Below are 24,943 nucleotides of genomic sequence, written 5' to 3'. Positions count from 1 at the left end.
GGTCACCTGGTGTGAATTTCAGATTAAATTGTCCAGTTCAATTCCGTTGTTTAAACTTTTCTTTAGTATATCGTTGCATATCAGTTATATTAGCAGCGTCTCCCCCCCTTTTTTTTTTATTATTCTCGAAACATTATTGTAAACATTTTTTCTGTGGGACATTTTTATGTTTTTAGTCGGCATGCAATGAAATTTTGGGAAAATATGCTGATTAGTTTGAGAATATATAAATTCTTTGATTGACTTCTATCTAAAAAAAATCAAGTAATCTAGGACTATATCATTATTGTTAGTAAGAGACTTCCCTTGCATCAACAGACTTGTGAAACTTGCAGAAATTTTGATAAAACTGAGAAAAATGTATTGTAAAAGTGTCCATTGAATGATGACCTGTGAACTGACCTTATTTAGAAACAAATTATCAGAACATCAAAACTTACAAAACGAACATTAAATATGATCAATCAAATCATTTAAACATTGTATTGATTATTGCGTCAACTAAAGGGGCGCAAATGTTCCTTGGGAAAAGAGGCGTGTGGTGGTAATCGGAGTTTGCAATAAACATTGGAATAAGATGTTGTTTATCTATACTACACTTTATTTTATAGTTTATTTTTAGATAACGAAATAAGATACGTATAGTAATGTGAAAGGATAATATATAATTTAAGACTTGATGTTCGTGTGATTTCAATATGTACGATTAATTTAGACGTCCCACCAACATATAGCATCCGACGTTGTGTTGACGTTGTATAATGTTGCGACCAGAAAACAAGGTTATACAGATGTTGTTCTATAACGTCTGATAGATGTTTGTCAGCCAATGTTGAACCGACTTTCAATTTAGGTCGCCGACGTTGCGATCTATTTTCAACCAAATATCCACGTCTGTACAACATCGGGTGTCTACTGGGATAGTTATAAACACCTTTTCAACTGAAAATCATTTATTTTACACAAACTAGAACATGATCTGTTTTCAACATGTTAAGTCATTACTCTTACTTGTTGATATACTTAATAATGAACATAGTTGTTCAGTATGCTTTTATTCGGAAGTTTTCGTTAATAAAAAAAAAAAAAAAAAACACTTAAACTTTAAGATCTGGACGATTCTGAAATCAATTTTATCAAGTTTACATTCAGTGCCTAAAATCGAATTGTTAAAATACATTTTTACAATTTTAATTTAGGTCAATGTTAAATACCAGACTACAAACTTTAGTTCAAATATCACGTGCATGGTCTGTCAGTTTTCCATTGAAAAATATCAGGTATCGTGATCTAATTTTGATTTAAATTACTACCAGATATGTTAAATATGTAACAATAAATGGTACAAGAGAAATTGCATAAATGCTTGGCAATTGTTGAGTCAATTGTTTCTGTGACCAAAAACAGTTTTACTGCTTTACATTTAAGATTTGATATACAAATGTATCATGAGTTTGGTTCAAAACGCCTTGTTGAAACAGTAAATGCCAATGGATTTGTGCTTTGTACAGTGAAGTGAGACTCTATTACGGGACAAATGTATATATAATACAACTATAAATATTGGGATTCGTCCACACGTATCATAAAATACAATTTTTAAATTCAAATGCGAAATCCGTTGCGCTAAAATGGAATTGAAATCAAATAAAATTATACTACAATGACGAATATGTGATAGTATTGTATTATGGTTACTCTGTACTTTCAAATGAATTACTTATAATGGACAACATGAAGAATTCATTTCACCATCTTCGTGTTATTTAACTCTGTATCAAGCAGTTTCAGTTAAGCATATTAAGTTTAATAAACATTGTCTTTCTACGTTTTATATATCCTAAAAACCTACTTTTAATATCTTTCAAATGTTACCATAAACAAAAGACAATCACACGACTTCAGTAAACATGTGTAGTCAATCTTGATAAATGGATTTGATCGTTTATGTTCTTAGGTCAGTCAAAAATAACCTACTGCTGCATCCATCTTTTCTGCAGAATGTAAGGCAATAATTCTGTCCTTGCTACGTCTGAGAAATCAACGTTTATCATATGTTATGATTCGCTATCATGTCTTCACGCAATACAAAATATCAAATTTAAAAACTCGTTAATTCTAAAAATCCTTTACGTAAAGAGATATTTAAAAATTGATCCATTTTTAAAAGAAATTGGAGTATATTCCAAACTTTAATATATTGAATAAGTGTAATATGATTTTAAAGATTTAATACTTTATCTTTTTTTCTGAATTGTATATGTACATAAATGATTTTGCTTTGAACTAAAGTTCAAGTAAATTGAAAGACCCTTTGTCTGAATTAAAAAAAAAACTGTCTTTTGTTAAATTATTTAAATTCGCTCTAGCCACGATATAACATTTCTGTGCTGATGCGGCGTAAAGAAATTACTAATCAATAATCTTTTGACTTATGTTCGCATTACAAAAATGATATATTATTCCGTTTTTTACAATTAGGCCAATGGAAACATATATTTATGTTATACAAGCCAGTCTAGCAGATTCATATGTTTGAAGCAACACTTTTGAGATTTGTTAAAATTCGAAATTATTAATGTTTTGCATAATCTGGTGCAGTTAATTCTGCTTCAAATACGATTTGATCTCTGGTGGAGGAATGTCTCCTTGGTTATCATACAGCATCTTCTTATTTTTATATTTAAATACGATTGTCTGAAATATGCATAATTTTTGGGGCCCTTTATAGCTTACTGTTTGGTGTGAGCCAAGGCTCCGTGTTGAAAACCGTACTGCGACCTATAATGGTTTACTTTTATAAATTTTGACTTGGATGGAGAGTTGTCTCATTGGCACTCATACCACATCTTCTTATATCTATTCAATGTTTTATTAGTTCATGTCTAAACGACGCCTGATTTTGGTTTTCGAAAATTTGTTCACTGCTGTTATAATTGATAATACAAATAACCGCTCGACTTTCCTTTTCACAGTATTTCCCACCCAGCTACTGATTTCTATTGTATGACATACTTATTGCATTGATTGTAAATTTAGTCTCGTTTTGAAGATGCATGAAACATATGAAACTGGAAATCAATCAAACAGCAATCAATTTATAAATCGTATCTCTAAAGAGCATATGTCGGTAATCTAGGGCAAATGGCAAAACAAAAAATTCGATTTAAAAAGACAAGATAAATTTCTAATGATCTTTTACATTTTATGTTCGTTTTAGTTTAAGGCTAAACAAATCTTCTTTCTTCTTTTGTATACTTTATAACACACTTCAACAGATAGAGACAATTTAAATTTACAATTAATAATTGAAATGGGTATGGATATGAGTTTTTATAGATTTAAAACTGGTCAAAACAGTTTACCTAGTTGGTTACATTACTTACATTCTTCTTATCGATCATGTGATCTAAATTTCCACAGGTGAAGTGTTTTGGCCTTTACAAATTCAAAATGGCAAAAATAGTGAATAATGTAGTTTTATATTTGACTGGGACATCATATTAAATGTTCAAATCGAGGTGAACCACACAAAAAAAGGAAGAATACTTCAGACAGTAAGTGTTTTTTTTTTTTTTTTAATAAATTAAAAATATTTTGTCAATGTGTCTCTTAGTAAACAAACGGTTAGTTTCTATTTTGCAACAATCATATCAAGTTTTCCTTTTTTAGTGTACGTCTACTATCTAAAACCTTAACATTGTTCTTGAATTGTTAAAGTATAACATGTTTAACTATCCTTTCACGGGTTATGTTCTTCTCGTTAAATTAATTAATGGTATGATACTAAACCCCTAACGAGAGGGATTGTGCTTGGTTTTCATATGATGAATACATAATCCTTCAATCGGTGCTTTATTTGTCTTTTTTAACTTGTTTGGATTCGAGCGTCACTGATGAGTCTTTTGTAGACGAAACGCGCGTCTGGCGTAAATACAAAATTTAATCCTGGTATCTATGATGAGTTTATTTTTATTGAGGTCTGGAATTGGCATGTCGGTAACTGCTAGTAGTTCTTTATTAATTTATGTTGATCATTGTAATTTTGCTTAGTTTCTTCTGTTACACATTCTAACATTGGACTCTGACTTCTTTTAAACTGAGTTTTACTGTGCGTATTGCTGTGTGTGAGTTTATTCTACATTGGCTAGAGGTATAGGTCGTGGGTTGAGATCTCAAAAAAACATGTTTAACCCCATAAACATGAACATTTATCTTAAATTTATCATGTTAAAATCATGACCAACATATGTTTCTTGCTATGCAGAACATTTAAAACGTTACCCTAGATAATTGGATATGTAGCAAGCGTAAACAACCTGCTGGAATCGTACATATATATACCTTTAACCTTTTCAATGATGAAAATGAAATCAAATTTAGTGTATTTATTCTTGACATATTTGATTTTTCTTGTTATCAAATTAAAGGAATACATGCCGAAACAAGAAACACTAGACTATCTTAAACAATACACTGATCGTATATACTAGGCTTACTTTTTTTTCTATAAATAATCATTGCATGAACACTTTAAAATTAAGTTAAATATATAATACGATTACATAATACATCTTTGTAGGTTTCTATGTCAATATTTCATTTTAAAAGCGCCTTGTACATCCCTCCCCCTTTCGGTGCCATCTACTCAATAAACAGAGATCTAGAGCTGGCATACTTATAACATTCTTTCTTACTTTTTCCTTAGTTTGTTTTTTACTGATAATCACATGTTTGAAATTTTAATTTTCATTGCATTCACGATTCCCCAAAAATGCAGACCTTACACTTGAAAACTTTAACTAATTATAATATTTATATATGATATAGTCAGAAATATATTGACTTTATTGTACAAATTTCAAAACTTAAAGGACGATGTATAAATGACAAATAACACTCAATGACTGTATGGTGGTAAATAAAAACCTTGGGATATTTCAACCTTTTATACCTTACATGTCAATGTAATTGACTCAGTAAATTTCTATATAAGTGTTTTTACAAGGTCACTCAAAATAAGATTTTAACTTGGATATTTCAATTAAATTTATTTTGATTTTTAAAGCAGCAGAATTTGACGTGTTTAAATGAAATGCTGGAAGACAACAAATTGCACGCGCACGAATTTAATAAGAAAGAAGTTTATATCCTTGTCGGTAAAAATACGTTAAGTTTCCACACGCCAGGATGGCTTTACTGTGATTGAAACTTGTTAAAGGCAACGATTTGGATTTTAAGTTGTATGGTACTCTTTTTTAATTATTTTTGCTTTCCAAATTTTAAATGACCTGATAACGGTTATTCCACAATCACGTTTGTGCCAATCCACATGACGACTCTTTTTTTAATTAATTTTTTTTTAGATTCCTTTTAAACGTGTTTTATCGTAAACGTTAACTCTTTTACAAATTTTATATCTTTTATATCAAACGAACGTGGAAAGTTTTACTGTTTAATCGTAAACGTTTACTCCTTTACACATTTTATATATTTTATATCAAACGAATGTGACAAGTTTTACTGATTTATCGTAAACGTTTACTCTTTTACACATTTTATATATTTTATATCAAATGAACGTGAAAAGTGTTACTTTTTTTTTATCGTAAACGTTTACTCCTTTACACATTTTAGATATTCCATATCAAATTGTTGAAGGCCGTACGGTGATCAATAGTTGTTAATTTATGTGTCATTTGGTCTCTTGTGAAGATTTGTTTCATTGGCAACCATGCCACATCTTCTTTTGTATATTGTCAGACTTTCCGGTTTTATCGTAAACGTTTACTCCTTTACACATTTTATATATTTTATATCAAACGAACGTGAAAATTTTTACTGTTTTATCGTTAACGTTTACTCTTTTACGCATTTTTTATGTTTTATATCAAACGAACGTGACAAGTTTTTACTGTTTTATCGTTAACGTTTACTCTTTTACGCATTTTTTATGTTTTATATCAAACGAACGTGAAAATTTTTACTGTTTTATCGTTAACGTTTACTCTTTTACGCATTTTTTATGTTTTATATCAAACGAACGTGACAAGTTTTTCTGTCTTATCGTAAACGATTACTCTTTTACACATTGTATATATTTTTCATCAAACGAAAGTGACAAATCTTCCTGTTTTATCGTAAACATTTACTCTTTTACACATTTTACATATTTTATATCAAACGAACGTTACACGTTTTAGTCTGTTATCGTAAACGTTTACTTTTATATATTAACATTGTTTTTAAATAATGTTGTAGTTATACTCTTCAACTTATTGTGATGTCGATGAATTTGTCTCAGCTCCTAATTATTAAGGTTCTAAACTTTCTTCTATATATCTTCATTTTTGTTATATTCTATTTGTTATATATTATATAAGATGAAGTCTTTAAAAACAAGTTTCAAGCAAATGTTATTATTTCAGAATAATTATGATGAAAGTATTGCTTATTGTTAGGCAGAACATTAGAATAGATACTCTAGATAATTTTATTTGTGAACATCCCGGTAGAAAATAATTACAATACACATTTAAACTATCTCAATGTTTATGGATCAGAAGTTTTCTATTGATGTTTGTTACCAGAATAAATATTATACTTTGTTCAAGTTTGTACGATTAGGACAATGACACATATGTTTATGATTTGAATACCAAGATGTTTTTATTATGCATGTTGGAAGCAACACAATTCAGTAGTGTTTAATATAATCACTGTTCCTCTAACTGTGTTGTAGTAAAAAAGGCTTAAAACAAACTTGTCTCTCATATACTTCCATGTTTTATAAATCTATGTCTAAACTATGTCATATCAGGTCTCCCACTGCTGTTAAGCATGATCATTAGCAAATGTGACCAACATCAATAGATATATTTATTTAGAAACTTGAATACTATAGCAATGCAATCTTCAAGACATGAAGAAAACAATATATCAAAACACGTTTATATTATTAATTTGTGATTTTTTAAACGTTAATTACATAAAAATTTAATGTTAAACAATCCTTACGATTTTCTAATTTATGGATATATAAATAAAAAGGTTTCTTTCGCAATATTATGTAAGTGCACATAATGCCGTCCTCTCTATAAACAGTGATTTAGTACGAATAATATGAAATGTCAAGTTATTACTAGTTTGGCCTATGTGGGAATCTTTATAACTGAAAAAATCGTGAAAAAATGTCTGTAGTAATGACACATAGACATATTTTTCGTTGCTTTTGTTGGTTTGTTATATTTGCTGGCATTTAAAATTTAGCGGGAGACGTTTCTCAGCTTTGAAGAATTAAAAAGTAAATTCTCCCAATATCCATTGGTAACATTGATTCCAAGCTATCCTTTAAATATTGTTAACAATTATTATAGTTCTAGAATTTTTATTATTTCTTAGTTTATCTCAAATGTGATACGTATCTCAATGATGCAAATTTGTTTGACTGTCACAAATAGTAAAAAAAATATTAAATTAGTGTATAAATAGTAAAAAAAAGATTAAATTAGTGTATAAATAGGCAAGAAAAGATTAAATTAGTGTATAAATAGTCAAGAAAAGATTAAATTAGTGTATAAATAGTAAAGAAAAGAATAAATTGGTGTATAAATAGTCAAGAAAAGATTAAATTAGTGTATAAATAGTCAAGAAAAGATTAGATAAGTGTATTAATAGTAAAGAAAGTGAGTTTCTATATAAAAAAAAGTTCGACGGTATCATATTATTCATTCATGGAAAGGAGAGGAATTTTACCAAAAGATAATGTATTTTTCCTATAGCGAACTTACTTGAAAGTATGATATAAAGAAATGTTTGGGTTTTGTATTGGTATATATAAAAGTAGAGATGTACATGTATATAAACGGCATATGAATTTTTAATAATCGTTCACATTGTATGTTAGTTTTAGTAAATGGTTTAAACAAAAATCTTCCCTTTTTGTTTTCTTTAACTCACTACAACCAATAGAGTTATCTCAACTATTTTGTTACGAATGGTTATTGATATGAGTATTCATTGAGAATCAAATTGATAAATAGAAAGATTTAAAAATGGTCAAAAGAGCAGATGTTTACCTAGGTGGTGACATTAATTACATTATGGATTTATCGTTCATGTAATCATATTTTTCACAGGTGAAGTGTTGTGGCCTTTAGAAATTCAAAATGGTGAAAACATTGAAGTTGTTTATTTTACGGAAATATTAGAATCACTGATCTAATCGAGATGAACCACGCCAAAAAAAGAAGAATGAACCAGACATTAAGTGTTTTAAAATAAATATTCCACAATTTTGTCAAATTCCCTATGAGAAAACAGACGGTCAATTTCGTACTTGCAAAGACTATTCCAATTTTCCTTTTCTTTAGCGTACTAAGAACACTGTTCTTGAATGGTAAAGTATAACTACCATATAAAAAACAGTGCCCCTCTCCTGTTCTGTGTGACGTCAATAGAAACAAATACATATAGAAAGAAATGAGAAATAAGGTATAAGAAAACATAACCATAAAGCAAGTAATATTTGTTGGAAGACTGAAATGAGCCAAGTATGACACGAAATAAAAAAATGATTTAAATTTATCATTTTATAATCAGTCCTACAAACAAATGTTTCTTGTTATGTAGAACATTTAAAACGTAGCCCTATATAATTGCATATGTAGCATGTATAAACAAGCAGATGAAATATTACATATTTATACTTTTAAACTCATTCAATGTTGATGGTTCAGTAGTTTTCTATTATCTGGTGTTGCAATATAAAAATGATCCATCATACAGTTAAGTTTAATAAGGCAAATGAAATCATAAGGTTATTTTCAGCTAGGAATGTAAATTTGTTCATGTTTAAAGTACACAATTTAACATTTTCAAATTAAATACTGTTTTATAAACAGGTACACGTTAGACTAGTTTTAGAATAATGATGTAGTACTCTTACAAAATATTTTAATGTCTATAAATTTGTCTCAGCTCCTTGTCAAAAAGGTTCTTAACTTAATTCTTCACATTTTCATTCTTGTTATTACACAGTAGTCAGTGGAGTTTTGGATATACACTGGCTAGTTATATACTTGTTTGATCAACCACATACATAAGGTTATGCTATTACTTTTTCAACAATTATATAGATAAAAAGATTCAACATATTGTCTGTCTAACTTCTACACAAAGGTGTTAAAATATCCAGAGAAAAACAAATTGTCGAATGGAGAGAGAAAAGACGAATCTAAAAAGTTTTCAAAAACACTTCCAAAAAAAAAAAACCAAAACAATTTCAGCTTCATGACAGAAAAAAAAAAAACTCATGATATTTCTGAACATTGCTGGTAGCAGTTGATTAGATTGATTGATTGATTGTTGGTTGCTTAACGTCCAGTGGCAAATATTTCATGCATATTCAGGACGAGAACAAGTTCACAATAAATACAATAGGTAGGTTCTGTAATAGATTAAGGGATTATGGTCGGAGAAATTTAGACTGCCACGGGAAATGAGGGTATATTGGATAGGGACAGAAATTTAGCCTTGCAACAGGTCACCTACGGACCCCTCAAAGAGTTGTTGCAAGGGTTCTTAACGTGCAAAGAGCGTGGCACTCTCTTTACACGAGGCATCGGATTTAACGTCCCCATTCTGACCGGACGTGGCTGCAAATTTGTACATCCCGCACAGCCAAACGGACGCCCCACTTTAGCACGGGTTTTACTGCCGGTCGGAGGAAGACCAATGGTGACCATACTTCTATTCCCCAGTCACCCTTGGGGGTCAGTTGATTAGAAAAAGAAAATACTACTGAACAGTTCAATATTCTATTCAAACATAAGCATAAACATAGTTATAATATTATACATAGATACGCGACGTCATTATAGTTAGTGGCGACGGCACATATAGTTACGCTTTACGTTCCCGCAATCCTCGACATCCTGCGGGCCACCGAAAATGGAAATTACCAATAAATAAATAAAATTTACAATCCCGAAGAATGAAAAAGATTCTACTGTTACTGTCTCTGTAATATACGATACATGCAAATTATACTTGAACTAAAATCACAATTGTCTATAAAATTGCCCCTCGGTCATTGAATGTCATTGAGAGTGAACACCACTGGAACAGTCCATAAAACAGATTCTACAGTCCATAATCACTATTTCAATCGTAAAAGTTTTGTTTTCCTCCCTAATTCTGTAAACTCGGAATTTACTTTTGGCGGGAACGAAGAGAATAGTGCGTTTTACAATTTTTACTATTTGGTCCTTGTAATTCCAACAGATATAATTTAAACATTGGTCGGTTTGTTATACTAGTATCAGTTTTGATGATAGCAGTTTGTAAGTTCGTAGAAATCCATTTCCACGAAATAAATCTTTCACGACGGCTAACCTCCACATAGGTCTATTTTTGAATCGTTGTGAACTTGTACGATGTACCCTACTTCAATAGTTTGAATTTTATTACCAGTTGCACGATGAAATTCTTGTAAGGATGTTAAATATTCATTTCTCCAACGTGTTCGGAAATGTTCAATAAGTTGATGTTGTCTTTGAGGTTTTTTGTTACAAAACAAATGATTATAATTGTGGAGGTTTTCAATCTCCTCCCGTTAAGTAAGTGTGATGGCGTACTAGTAAGTGGTTGTTGGTCGGTTATGTCTGTTGATGTATACGTAATCGGACGGTTATTTAGCATGTTTAGCATACGTTCAACTTTAGTTACTATTGTTCGAAGCATGTCAATAGTAACAAACGATCGACCTAATACTTTTTTAATTGCATTTTTCGTAAGTCCTATTAATCTGTCCAACCATCCACCAAATCATGGGGCTCTATTTGGGATATTTTTTCATTCAGTTCTGCGATCCAACACTTTTTGTTGAATTGATGCGACTGCAGCTTTAAATTTATTAACGTTATCTGACATCATAATTCTTGGAAGTGAACGACGTGCCACAAATCTCCTAAAAGCTAACATAACCGACTCCTCTGTCAGATCCGGTACAATTTCAAGAAGCACTGCTCGTGTTGCTGCACATGTAAACAGGCAAATATAAGTTTTGCAGTCAATGTTACTTTGTCCTTTTGTACACAAAGCACCTGTAAAGTTAACAAAAAAGGGGTAATCGTCGTAAAGTCTATCTTTCGGAAGCGGCGGTGGCTCTGGTGCGCGGTAAGGTTTTACTGTTATTTTATTGCACTGTGAGCATTTTCTAAGGTGGTATTTTACACATTGACGAATTCTAGGGATCCAAAACTTCGAACGACGTAAAATGGTGTTTAGTTGTTAACAAAATTGGATACTTGGTATTATAATCTAATGGTGCGTTGTTTAGTCTTCCTCCGCATTGCAGTAATGTCGTCCATGTATAGTCTTAGTTGTCTAACGATAGCAATTTTCTGTTGTAATGATGGGTTCAAACTATCAATCTCGAGTTCGAAGGTCGTCCGTTGAACATTACGAATAAGTGTATTCTCGGCTTCTCCAATTTCTTGAATGCTGAGTATTCCAATCGTTCGCTCGCTTTTAGGGGTCTTCAGATTGCGAATAAATCTTAATACGTATGTTGTTATTCTAACCAATTTACTTAACGAGCTACACTTTTCAATTTGAATACAACTTGTCTTTGGTACATGTATCTCGACATCCATAGATTTCTCGGTTATCGTTGAAAATGTGTTATAGTATTCAACATTTCTTGTCCAGGTTTGCCATTCTGCTGTGTTGGCGATCCATTTGCGTCCCTTTATCCAAAGTTCATTATTTATCAGCTGTTTTGGCGTAATCCGCGGGTAGGATAATCTGCTAGGTTTTGTTCTGTCGGGCAATATCTCCCATCACTGTTGAGACGATTAGATACAAATGTAGGTAACATTTTTGTTGACGATATCCAACTCAACACTATTTGACTGTCACTTCAAAAATAATGTCTTCTGTGTTTCAATAAATCCAACTAAATAGTTCGCTAATCTGGCTCCTATCAACGCACCCATTAGTTCCAAACGTGGCAGAGTTATAGTTGTTACCGGAACGACTCTGTTTTTTGTAATGATCAGACTGGAAGTGTTCCCTTTGACTAGATAGGCACACGCGCCATATGCTTGTTGACTGGCGTCTGTAAATATATGGAGTGCAGTCTCCGGTTGCGTATCAGATTCAAGTGTTAATTGACGGAAACTTCTGTTTTTGTTGCTTCTTCTTTTTCAACAGCGATCGATTTTCAATCTTCTTTTAAAGTGGGAGTTAATAGTTCGTCCCAATTTACATTCTCTTTCCATAAATATAATCTTTGCATAAATAGTTTTGATGTCACAATAAATAGTGATATTAATCCTAGCGGAACAACGATTCTGGCGCAACAGTTCTCGTTTTGTTAATGGTATGTCATCATTTTTTGTTAAAGTAAGTTGATTATATATAATATTTTCAGATTTTGTGTTCCAGCGCATTCCTAGTATTTTAACTGTCTGATCCTCGTCTCCTGCCTTTTCCTGTATTACAATATTTTGTAAGTTTTCATTGTTAGAATTCCATGATCTCTGTTATCTGCTCTTTGGTCGGGTTGTTGTCTCTTTGACACATTCTCAATTTTATTCTTTGCAGTTCTGTGGATGTGTTAGATGGGTTTTCTCTAAAATGTGTCATCAATGTAGCACTCAAAATAAACGTTGAACAGATTGCACCAAAAAGTACTACTTTAAACCTGTAAGCTATCAATCGACTGTTCAGATTGTTGGGGTTCTGTAACCAAAAGAATCTCGTTACATCTCTGTCATTTACGTCCAATTCTATGTGCAAAAATGCTTTCTCTATATCAGCTGACACTGCACATTTCTCCATTCTAAAGCGTGTCCAAATTGTAGTAAGGTCGTTCATCAAAGGCGGATAATTTGCCAAACAATCGTTAAGACTTGCACTGTTAGAATTTGCTTTACAGCTACATTTATATACTATTCGTATAAGTGTGATCGTTGAATCCTTCTGAACAGCATGATGCGGAATATAATGAATTTAATTTCCAGAAATTGTCTCATTGTGTACCTTTTCTATGAAACCTCTCTGTTCTTGGTCAGATATAATATATTCATACATATTTTGTACATTCTGAACATATTTTTGTCTTTTGAAATACGACGTATTACATTTTCTGTTCTTCTTTTGACGGTCTCTTTATTTGTTGAAAACTCCGGGCAGTTTGTTTTGTTTTGTTTTGTAATGGACGATTCAGCAAAAGTTTCCATGACATTCATCATTTGCGTATCAACTTTCTTTCTGTCAATTCCTAAAGACTTCTTTCTCCAAAATTTCTCTTTATCACAACTTTCCTGTTTATGCGACATCAAGACATTCGTCATTGAAGTTGACTTGTTATTTTCGTGACTGGTACTGGACCTGACAACAAAATCCGAGTATAGAACTTACAGCAGTCGGACCATTTCTTGCATTACTTTATCTTGCAATAAACTCCAATAAAAGTCTGCTCCAATTAGAAGATAAATCTCAGACGACTCTGCGTCTGTAACGGGGTGTTCTAGAGATAATCCACGTAAATAGTGTAGTTCCTGTGTGATTTTTCTACTCAGGCTCTGAAGCGGTGATGCTATGGTGGGTATTGTGTTTTAAGCAAAACTATTGAAGTTGCTTGACTTGCCGATGTGTACAATATTGAAGTTTCTGTTTTGTCCTTAATATCCGATAGAGACGTAGTTGTATTTTTCTTGCAAAATGATGCGTGATGTTTACGATGGCAAATTCTACAGTCGTATTTTGAGCGACAATCTGATACTTTGTATCTATGTAGAATATTGTAACTTTGTTAATGCTTGTGTTTGAATAGAATATTGAACTGTACATTAGTATGTTCTTTTTCTTATCAACTGCTTTCAGCAATGTTCAGATTTCCTCCGGGTCGAAAGGCGTATCACCGATGGCGTCCTCCAGTTCGTTGAAAACTTTCGTCACCGCTGCTCTGTTCCCCGCTCTCAAAGATTTTTAATCAACTTATGTCCATTCTCTCCGTTAGTCACGGCACCAATGTTAGGTTTTGAGTTGTGTACTTGGCGTTGTGATAAGGTTAGGTTGATTCTTAAGAAAATACTACTGTACAGTTCAATATTCTATTCAAACATAAGCATAAACATAGTTACAATATTCTACACTCGTTTGACTTACTTGATTGATGTAGGTATAAACCTACAATTTAAAACAAAACAGATTTCATAAGCATTTCTTCTATTCAGTAGACCCCCAATTTTTTTTATTATAAAAATCGTTATTAAAAGGGCAATAACTCTAACAAGGAGTCATCGGACAATTTCAGGCATGTTGAACTTATTTGTTGGTGTTTTTTTGCTGTTCCTGTTATGGTTTCAAAAATTTCTCTATGTCTATTATATTTGTCAAGTTTATAGACAAAAATGAAAAAAATGGTAGAATCTGTAATTTAAGGGCAACAACTCCTATAAGAAGTCGTCTGACAGTTTTGACGTAAATGGACAGTAGGTAGATTCCAACATCTTGAATATGTTTTCCCCGTCAGATTTTCTCTATTCACAGCAGATTTCACGATAATAAACAAACTTAAATGATTTAGCCATGTCGGCCATATCCGCCATTTTGCTTGGAAGGCGGGATCATTTAACACATTTCTTAAACTAGATACCAAAGAGGTAGATTAAGTATAAACTTTTAAAAAAAATTGTAATACATAGAACATGAACTACATCACTACTACATGTATATCTAGTCACTGGAATTGAAATTTTCTCTTATTTGAGAACACGTACTAATAAATCTTGTCACGTATACATTAACATTTTCAGGACTCACTGGATATCAACCAAATGCAGTGCATTCCATCAAAAAAATAAACTCGTCTTCAACCTGGACATTTTTACACGATCTGTCTTTTTCGACACTGAAATGTATCAATTTGACGTACATATGATTTCCTTTTGAAAATGTTTTTTAAATCTATATATATCATATTTCACGATAATAAACAAACTTAAATGATTTAGCCATGTCGGCCATATCCGCCATTTTGCTTGGAAGGCGGGATCATTTAACACATTTCTTAAACTAGATACCAAAGAGGTAGATTAAGTATAAACTTTTAAAAAAAATTGTAATACATAGAACATGAACTACATCACTACTACATGTATATCTAGTCACTGGAATTGAAATTTTCTCTTATTTGAGAACACGTACTAATAAATCTTGTCACGTATACATTAACATTTTCAGGACTCACTGGATATCAACCAAATGCAGTGCATTCCATCAAAAAAATAAACTCGTCTTCAACCTGGACATTTTTACACTATCTGTCTTTTTCGACACTGAAATGTATCAATTTGACGTACATATGATTTCCTTTTGAAAATGTTTTTTAAATCTATATATATCATATTTCATCAAGATATCTTAATAAACTACATATGTATCAAACCACTATGTTTGTAAACAAATTGATGCATTGATATTCAAAAAAAGGCAGCATATCGTCAATATTACACTGCCAGCAATAATTACTCAAAAAATGTAGTTAAAAGCCGATTTTATGATCAACAAAACATCCTTCGTGTGCTTTATGAATTCTTCAATATGTTTTACAATTGAATAACATATTTCTTTATAATTATTTGTATTATCTCAGCTACTCAAATGGACTTTCAAATTCACCATACATTTATTAATTGTAAAGTACTTGATTTGTTTTGATTTTTTATTATTACAGTATATAATTGGAACACAGCAACACACAACGGGTAATATGTCTACTGCGTCTAAAGAAAGACAAGCAAGACTATGCAATATTGTCAAGAAACTATTCCCAAAAGTAATGCAACACATATTTAAAGAATGTGTTAGTCCAAGAGGTTTGCAAGGGAAATATAAACAGAAATTCATAACTATTGATTTTACAGAGAATGAAATATCCTTAATGGAAAAACTTCCAAATATAGATGACTTCACCATCGAACTATGCTATAAAATATTGCGGTACGAAAATGTATTGCATGAACCGTCGTGTAAGTGGGGGAATGTTCCACACGATACAGAAGTTGAAATCGGTGATGATGTTCAGAGAATACTTAATGCAACAAATGACGTTATCAGTAGGAAGTCGGAGGAAATTTCAGAGCTTTATTACGGAGAATTTCACAACAGAACACAACAGGTGCTAAAGAGAGTGGATGAATATCTTTGTCAAGATACTAGTTCACAATTGTACCAAACGATTCACAGCTCTGATATTAATATATCTGATATGCTTCAAGAACTGACACTGATGCAAGCAGTCAATGGTATGCCTTATTGTAGAATAAATCTAGATGTAATTACTCCAGCGTTTTTTGAGTTGTTATATCTTGAACAATAGAAAATACAATGAACATACCAAATCAAACTGTTCATCGCTTTAGTCAAAATTTTATAAAGTTTTCAAAACTGCTGACGCTTAATACCATGAAGTTCAGGAGAAGGAAATAACTTAAATATATAAACGTAATATTTTCATGATTAACAGAATTCTTGATGCTACATATCTTTTTTGACAGAAATATGTTACAGAATAAACACATAAAGCATCTCCTTACGTTGCATTTGATTAGAAACATGTTAAACAAGACGTCAATGAGATCTTTACTCAAAAAAGTAACTTACACAAAAATATCTAGGTCACCAGATAGTTTTGAATAGATGAACCAATCGATAAAAATATTTTCTTTCAATTTTCTCTCACCATAAATCCGGTTCACATGAATGTGAACAGTTTTCTGCATAAATTAATCAAATTTGAATTTCAAAGGTATATTTTTTTTTAAATATAATATCGTTACATTTGAATTACGATACTGACATAATTATATGGCATTCAGTGATCGTTTATGGCAAGCTTATCAACTTTCGAGTGTTGTGCCGACGTTTACCGGATCGTGACATTGATAAACGATCCACACAGTACACGTGGAGCACATGACAAATAAGTGAATTGATAGAGCCGTGATATTTATTTTCAATATTTTCCATGCGGTCACATTTGTTATTAAACTTTTCCTTAACAGTTGTTAACTGATGTTTTGTATTAAATTTGTTCTGTAATAATTAGTTATTACTATTTACCTTTCAGTGCACGTTTGTATACACTCTTTTATCACGGTTTCCCCTCGCACTTGCGCTATGCGATGGCCGACGTTCTAATGAGAGGTCTCGTAGTTAAGTTTACTGCATACGGGAAAATATCGACGAATTAGTGTTCGGGAAGATGATACTTCAATACCAGTCGTTTATGAAGATTTTGATCATGTTGATAATATAAAGGATTTTATTTTACAAGAAAGTTCACTAACACTTGTGTCATAATAAAACTTAGCCATTCATATATTTTAACCATATTCTAACGATTTTTACCATTTGACCTATTTATAGATCTTAACTTGCTGATAATTTGTTTCGTTTAAGGCTGCCCTCTATGTATTATAATTTTCAACATAATGGATAATAAAAGAAACAAAATTATAATAACAATCGTCGTTTCGGAGGATTAACTCACAGAATAAGTTCTCTGACGATTTCTGATTTCTGATATTTCACTTCTTTGTAGATTTTGTCAAGTTGATCATTTTTGTTATATACAGATTCTACCCGTATGTTATCTTTTCAAGATAATGAGGAAAAAACTATTAATGGTTTACATTTGTTTATGTATGGCACCTATTCTTATAAGGAGTCGTCTGACAATTTTGATATGTTGATTTTGTCAATCAAACCATTTTGTTCTGATATTTTTTTTTAGATTTAACTGATTTAATTAATCATGGTTATTGGTGTTTACGTTTTATTTTACAGATGCAACCATAAATATGGCATCACTAGACAAGAACAGATGTGCAAAGTGCAGCATGGTGGTCATGGAAGTATTTCCAATGATAATGCAAGAGTTAATGGCACATACCGGAACTCCAGGAAAAACCCTCTACAACGATATTATGAGGAATAATCCTTTCAGAAGAAACCTAAACAAAATTGAGCTTGATATGGTAGATACATTAATGACCGATGAATATACCAAAATTGATGTGAGTCTATCTTACAAAATGATTGTCAATTTTTTTCAGCTTTCTATACCGCCACCGTCTAGACAATGGGGGGCGAATCCGACTAACACAGAGATAGGAATAGGTGATGACATTGAACGCATAAGGCGGGAACGGAATACCTTTGTTCATAGAGTGAATGCTAATATATCGGAAGCTCTGTTTGACAATTTTTTCGTTACCTTTATCGAAATCGGAAAAAGAATAGATGCTTTCCTGAATAAACCCCCAAACAATGGATATGCACATGATGTCGAGCAATGCAAGACTTGTGTACTTGATCCTGAAGTTGAGAATAAACTACTCGATGCAATAGCAGATATTGAACAATTGAAAGGTATGTTTGGTTTTTTTAACGCCTTGATTTGTGTGCTCCTAAAAGTGTGTTGACCTAATCAACCTATTTGTTTCAGAGCATGACAATCAAAGTTATGCAAAAGCATTTAAAATAGTGTATTGATATAAAACATTGCCAACCTTCAAAACTTCGTCACTTGTATGATGCCCAGAATGGAAAGAATTAAAATAATGATTTTTATGAAAACAAATATTATAATCCAACTTATGTGGCAATTTAAGGTTTGGTAGGTCACTAAGATCTCTTAGTTTTTGGTTTCTAAATCTTTTTATTATGTGAATAAAAGCTGTCTTATACAGAAGTCAATTCTATATAAGTGAATACATAACGTTTGTGATACGATAACGGTTGTATTGATTTAATGAACATTTTGATTTGTTTTTTTAATCATAGTTCTCTTTTGTAGAAAAGTACAGGTTTGTTATTGGAAATCCAGGAAAAGAAATTCATATTTTTGTAGGAAAATCGACAGAAGCAGCAATTGAAAAAATTAGAGCAGAAGAAGGTGAAATTAAACATGATGTTTTATTGCTCTTAATCCAAATATATATTTAGTTTACCTCATTCTTCATACACAGCAAAAGTTAGTTTTTTCATTTGTGTATTAACGTGTAATCATTCAATTATTGAGTTCGAAAACAAGAACTTTATTATCATTTCTTCTCGGAACATTATTTTATTTTAATCAAAAAATCATTAATCACGAAATAGTTCATACTCTTCGTCTTTCCTTTGAGTTTTACAAAGTGTGATAGGAATTAGTAACTTGCTTCAGGCATGCTGTTACATTGCTGTTTTTGCTTAAACATTATAGTGTTATGTGTCAATAGCATGATGCAGGATTAGATCGACAAATACTAGTTCTAATTACATTATAATATTTCTTTTCAAATCCATTCATATCTTTTGTACGTGATGCTGCTGTAGGAAACTTTGCCGTGTTTATATCAAACTAAATCAAAATAAGAAAGATTAGGGGTCTAAATTAAAATTGATGGAATAAGATAATTTGACAAAATGTAATTCATATCATGTTTTTTGCAAAATTAGAGTAAAAAGTATAGATTCAGGATTTTTATCAAGCTGAGGATTGTGCAAAAAAAGTAAGATTTTGTAAAGGTTATACATGACAAACCCAACTATGGATCTTAAAAAGAAAACTATATGATATAACTTAAAGACAAACATGAAAAGATGGCTCTTATAACTTCTGAAAAAAAGAACTAAAATTGAGGTCACAAGACATGTTTACTTGCTTCAAAGCAAAATATGTATAATTTCAAACACATTCTTTAATAAATTTTACTTCATGAGTTATTTCCCCTTATAAGGCAACGTTTGAAAAAAATAAATCGGTCGTCAGTATTAGATAAAACACATTGTTTTCTTCATTTAGATGAAAAGAATTGCAAATGAATAAATTCATCTCTAAAAATGTGCACATTTTATTAAAGATCTAAAGGAGAGCTATACACAATTGAGAATAATCATTCATGAAGTAGACGATAGTGAAGAAGTAGTTCATCGTATAAATTCTCTAATAGACCTCAACCATATCAACAGTGAGAACATCTATTTCAAAGGAGTCGAGAAAGGCAGTATCATACTTTTTATTGATATTAAAAACAGAGTAGTTCTAGATGACGGCCTGTTCCAGAGTGAAGTCAGCACCTTCATCCAAAAACTTTTCAAATTTTGTAAATTGACATGCTATTTCCGTACACAAACATATGCAGTTATTGCAATTGCAGCAGGTAAATAAGCGTTATTAAGGTGGGATATTACTTAGAAACAATTAACTTGTTTACAATAGATAAATTTGTTTCGCGAATACATTCTGCTTAAGTCATGGTGATTTGCAACAACAAGGCAGATAGTCATATGACGTTCAGTTCAATTGTTTTGCTATGCATATGACGAGTTTAAATTGATCCTCGTATTTTTATTTTTCTGTGTATACCGAGATCTCGATTTAATGTAAAAATACTGTCAAATCGATTGTTCTTTTGATACCCCCCCCCCCCCTTGTTTTCCCATCCCCCTTGTATTCACTATAAATATTCAATTAAGGTGTATTGAGCAGGCAACTATTTTCATTGTTTTTACCCGTGTGATTTCTATCTTAGGTTAATCATGTTAATAGGAATTTTATTCTGAAAAGATAAAACTAAGGTTTTCACATGTTAAGATGGATTTCAATATACTTTCTGTCCTGTCGACCTTTATTGAACTGGTTTCTACAAATAACTATAAAGTTTATGGTTTAATGAATAATGTTTTTTTCAATGTTACAGAAGAGTTTGAAGAGCCAAGAATTAACCTGCCGGAAAAAGTCACAAGAAAATGCTTGATGGGTAACAAAGGACACGTGGTTGTTAATTTTGAAGTAAAAAATAAGATCTTCCACTCTCCTGACAGCTTAAACAGAACCTTAAAAGGGTTTTTTAATACCCTCCTTATGAAAGGGAATGGAAAGGACTTACTGGGGAAAACGGATGTATATGCAGAACTCGTTAAATCCGGTAAGAGAAATGTTAATGAATATTAAATTATAGTTTAAATGGTCAAAACGATTCCTTTCAAGCTATTTAAAGAAGCAGTTTTATCATTTAGGCAGAAATATGAATATCTGTTTTTTTTGGGGGGTTTTCCTTTTTTTTCATTTTTATCACCCCGGAGACGTGTTTATTATTCCGTATTAGTTTTACTCCTTGTTGAACCCTGTATGGTGATCAGTAGTTGTTCATATCCTTTTGCTGAAAGTTATTTCCTTGGCTTTCATACCACATCTCCATATTTTTAAACTAAAGTGATGGACAAACCTGGAGTTCGCATCCGGAGTTAATTACGATAGTTTACTGACGGGGGAACCCTTTCTGTGTCACTAATGACATCTGATGAAGTAAAAACGAACAACAATTATACGATTCTAACATTAATGAGTCATCTTTTTATTTTTATTTTTCTCAGACTAAAGATTGATAGTTTACTTAATATTAGTAAGCCTAATGCATTATTTATACTCTCGGGTGACATTAGAATAAATGAGTTTCACATCAGTTCATAAGACTTAAAAAAATAAATAAAACAAACATACGCCGATTTACCAATAGATGCGGTTAATGCCTCTGCAGCAAGATTATAAAAACGAAATGCACATGGATATTCGCAGGTTGTTCCCATGAAATGCCATAAAATGGCAAACCTTCTCAACATTATCTTCCAATTATACTATTCCTTATTCTTTGAACAGAAGAGTTTTTGATTTCCCTTTCTACTGACATTTCTTGAAAAATTAAAAACATTGTATATATTGTAACATGAACTTCATCTAAGTGGGTTTAAAATATAGGACAAACACAACTTGACTTTTTAGCAATTTTCGACTAATTTATCTATATTTAAAAAATAACGAAAGACAATTATTTAATATGTAAACATGGTTATGCAAAGGACACAGATCGTTCAATTCTAGTCAATATTTCGATGTTAACATCTCATAAATCAAAAAACAAAATCAGTGACACTTTGTTCTAGTTTTTGCCCAATGGGAAGTTTGTCTAATGTGTACTTCTTGTTTAATCATAAACAACAAAAGCATTTCAATTTGATAGACTGGTAAACATATATCGAATCTACTAACATCAGCATTTTTACCAAATTCTTCAGGAAAAGTTTTAAAAGTCCTTAATGATGGATTTTTATTTTACTTTGTTCGGATGAAAAACACCACCCACATTGATTTTGTGTTGATTGCTTAACGAAAATATTTTTTGTGTTTCTAGGTCGAAAACACATTTTCAAATAATACAGTAGGTATGTCTTGCATTATAAGTCTGGTAATTTTGAGTTTTTACAGCCACTTGTGTTGTACGTTTCTTCCCAGAGGTTATCACCAACCAAGTAGAAAACACTTTTTATAATATGTTTGTGCTATCATGAAATATTATTGAAATATCAATTTCCAGTAAATTTACTTTTAATAAAATGTTGAAATATTCAAAACACTAAGGGTTTCAAATATAGACTGGCTTAGCCGAATTTGGCACAACTTTTCTGAATTTTTGGTTTTGAATGCTGAAGTTTGTATTGGATTAGCTTTCCAACTTTTGTTTCGAGCTACTTCGTATTTGTTAAATATTTTAGAGTAATCTACAATCAATTTTCGTCTTGAGATTTTGTGAAAAGAATCCCTTACCATCATAAAAATCATTTATATCCTAGCGTCTAGATAATTTGTAGCCCACAACAAACTTGAAGTCACATTGAATACTCCACTGATCAGATTTTTTTAAATATTCAAATATATTTCTAACAATATTTAATTCGTGGAAATATCATCCAAGTAGCATATGATGCCGGTCATTTAAGTGCACAATTTACGTTAATGTTTTGTAAGAACACAAATCGAGGTTCTTTATATTTAACTTGTTTCGTTGTAATAACAATTATACAATTTATGGAAAATAACTTAGAGTTTATATTGCTGTAAAATCTTAATAAAGGAGATGTCGGATATATGTCAATGAGACAGCATTCCATCGGCACAATTAACTAAAACACATATCATAATTCCGTCAGATCAAAACTAAAAAATGTCAAATTGAAAAGTGTTTGCCTTCGTTTGAAGTAAACTTGAGAAAAAAATTGAGATGGATATTATATTATTGTCAATTGCATTTCTCTTTTGTAAAATTCCCCTTTTCCTCTAAGTTACTATGAGCAACTTTTGTTATAACGATATACTTATTTGGCATTAATTATCAACTTTAAACGTAAAAAAAATGTTACGGGATCTATATTCTTTTACAAAAATTATGGTAGTTATTTCAGTCATTTTAGTTTGATCTAATTTGAATTTTTTATTCGAGCACGACTATATGAAACATTGCCGCGTGGGTGTTTATTTTCATGCAGAACTAGTTCATTTTTTAAAATTAACTTGTCCCTCCCCTAATTTTAACTGAATGAATTAATAATTGGTTTATAATATCTTTGTAATAGTCTAATAAATCGAGATTACCCAAGATTAAACTGATCAACAGCAACACGTGATAATTTGAAGGTTATTATGTCAACATTAAACTGTAACAATGATGTATTAATTGATGAATGCTTGCTTAGCGTCCATTGGTAAAAATATTTTGGCATTGTCAGGAAGAGAACAAATCAACAATAAAGGTCCCTTAAAAGGGGTCGACAGGAATGGAGGGCGAGAATTTCGATTGATGGATTGCTGGTTGCTTAACGTCCAGTGGCAAATATTTCATGCATGTTCAGAATGAGAACTAATTAACAATTCATTCAATAAGTAGGTCTTGTAATAGAGCCACTAAAAATGAGGGTATAATGGATAAGGACAGAACTTTAGTCTTGCAACAGGCCACCTACGGACCCCTCAAAGAGTTGTTACAAAGGTTCTCAACGTGCAGATGGCGTGGCATTCTCTCTACACGAGGCATTGGATTTAAAGTACCCATTCTGACCGGAAGTGGCTGCGTACTCGTACATCCCGCAAAGCCAACGGACGCCCCACTTTGTCAAATGTTTTATTATCGGTCGGAAGAAGACCTGCAGTGGTCATATTTCTATTCCCCAGTCACTCTTGGGGACCGATAAATTTGGATTGCCAATGGAAAATGAGGGTATTTTGAAGACCCAAATGTTGCAAAACACTTGTCCTACCTCCATGATTGATTGTTAGTTGCTTAACGTCCAGTGGCAAATATTTCATGCATGTTCAGGACGAGAACAAGTTAACAATAAATACAAAAGGTAGGTCCTGTAATAGAGGCCGTCCGGGATGTAGGTCGGGGGAATTTGGACTGCCATGGAAAAATGAGGGTATATTGGATAAGGATAGAAATTTAACCTTGCAAAAGGCCACCAACGGACCCCTCAAAGAGTTGTTGCAAGGGTTCTTAACGTGCAAAGAACGTGGCACTCTCTTTACACGAGGCATCGAATTTAACGTCCCCATTCTGACCGGACGTGGCTGCAAATTTGTACATCCCGCACAGTCAAACGGACGCCCCACTTTAGCAAGGGTTTTACTGCCGGTCGGAGGAAGACCAATGATGACCATACTTCTATTCCCCAGTCACCCTTGGGGTGTTCCTTATGTCGTAACTACAATACCCTTCCCTTTTCACGAAGGTGACCTACCAAATTAGACTATTTACCGGATTTGTAATAACATAAGCTCAACGACGGGTGCCACATGTGATGCAGGATTTGCTTACCCTTTCGGAGCACCTGATATCATCCTCCGTTTTTGGTGGGGTTCGTGTTGCTTAGTCTTTAGTTTTCTATGTTGTGTCTGCTGTATTATAATTTGTCTGTTTGTCTTTTTATTTTTAGGCATGGCGTTGTCAGTTTATTTTCAATCTATGAGTTTGACGGTCCCTCTGGTATATTTCTTCCCTCTTCGATAGGAGCAGAAATGTAGATTTGCAACAGGCCACCTACGGACCCC

At 32.0% G+C, this 24,943-nt stretch overlaps 1 protein-coding gene across 1 annotated transcript in view; it reads left to right on the top strand.

Moving 5' to 3' along the window:
* Window positions 1-24,943, top strand: part of LOC127707292 (uncharacterized) — an 81,928-nt gene that overhangs the window by 35,552 nt on the left and 21,433 nt on the right. The window contains exons 2-6 of the mRNA XM_052211824.1: window positions 15,749-16,319; window positions 17,863-18,447; window positions 18,875-18,973; window positions 19,923-20,222; window positions 20,763-20,990. Coding sequence (XP_052067784.1) covers window positions 15,785-16,319; window positions 17,863-18,447; window positions 18,875-18,973; window positions 19,923-20,222; window positions 20,763-20,990 — 1,747 coding nt within the window. The 5' untranslated portion in view covers window positions 15,749-15,784. The remainder of the gene's footprint in view (window positions 1-15,748; window positions 16,320-17,862; window positions 18,448-18,874; window positions 18,974-19,922; window positions 20,223-20,762; window positions 20,991-24,943) is intronic.

The sequence above is a fragment of the Mytilus californianus genome, unplaced genomic scaffold (genome assembly GCF_021869535.1).
Source record: "Mytilus californianus isolate M0D057914Y unplaced genomic scaffold, xbMytCali1.0.p SCAF_62, whole genome shotgun sequence".
Classification (NCBI taxonomy): domain Eukaryota; kingdom Metazoa; phylum Mollusca; class Bivalvia; order Mytilida; family Mytilidae; genus Mytilus; species Mytilus californianus.
The sequence above is the reverse complement of the archived record's forward strand: the minus strand, read 5'-3'. Positions and strand labels throughout refer to the sequence as shown.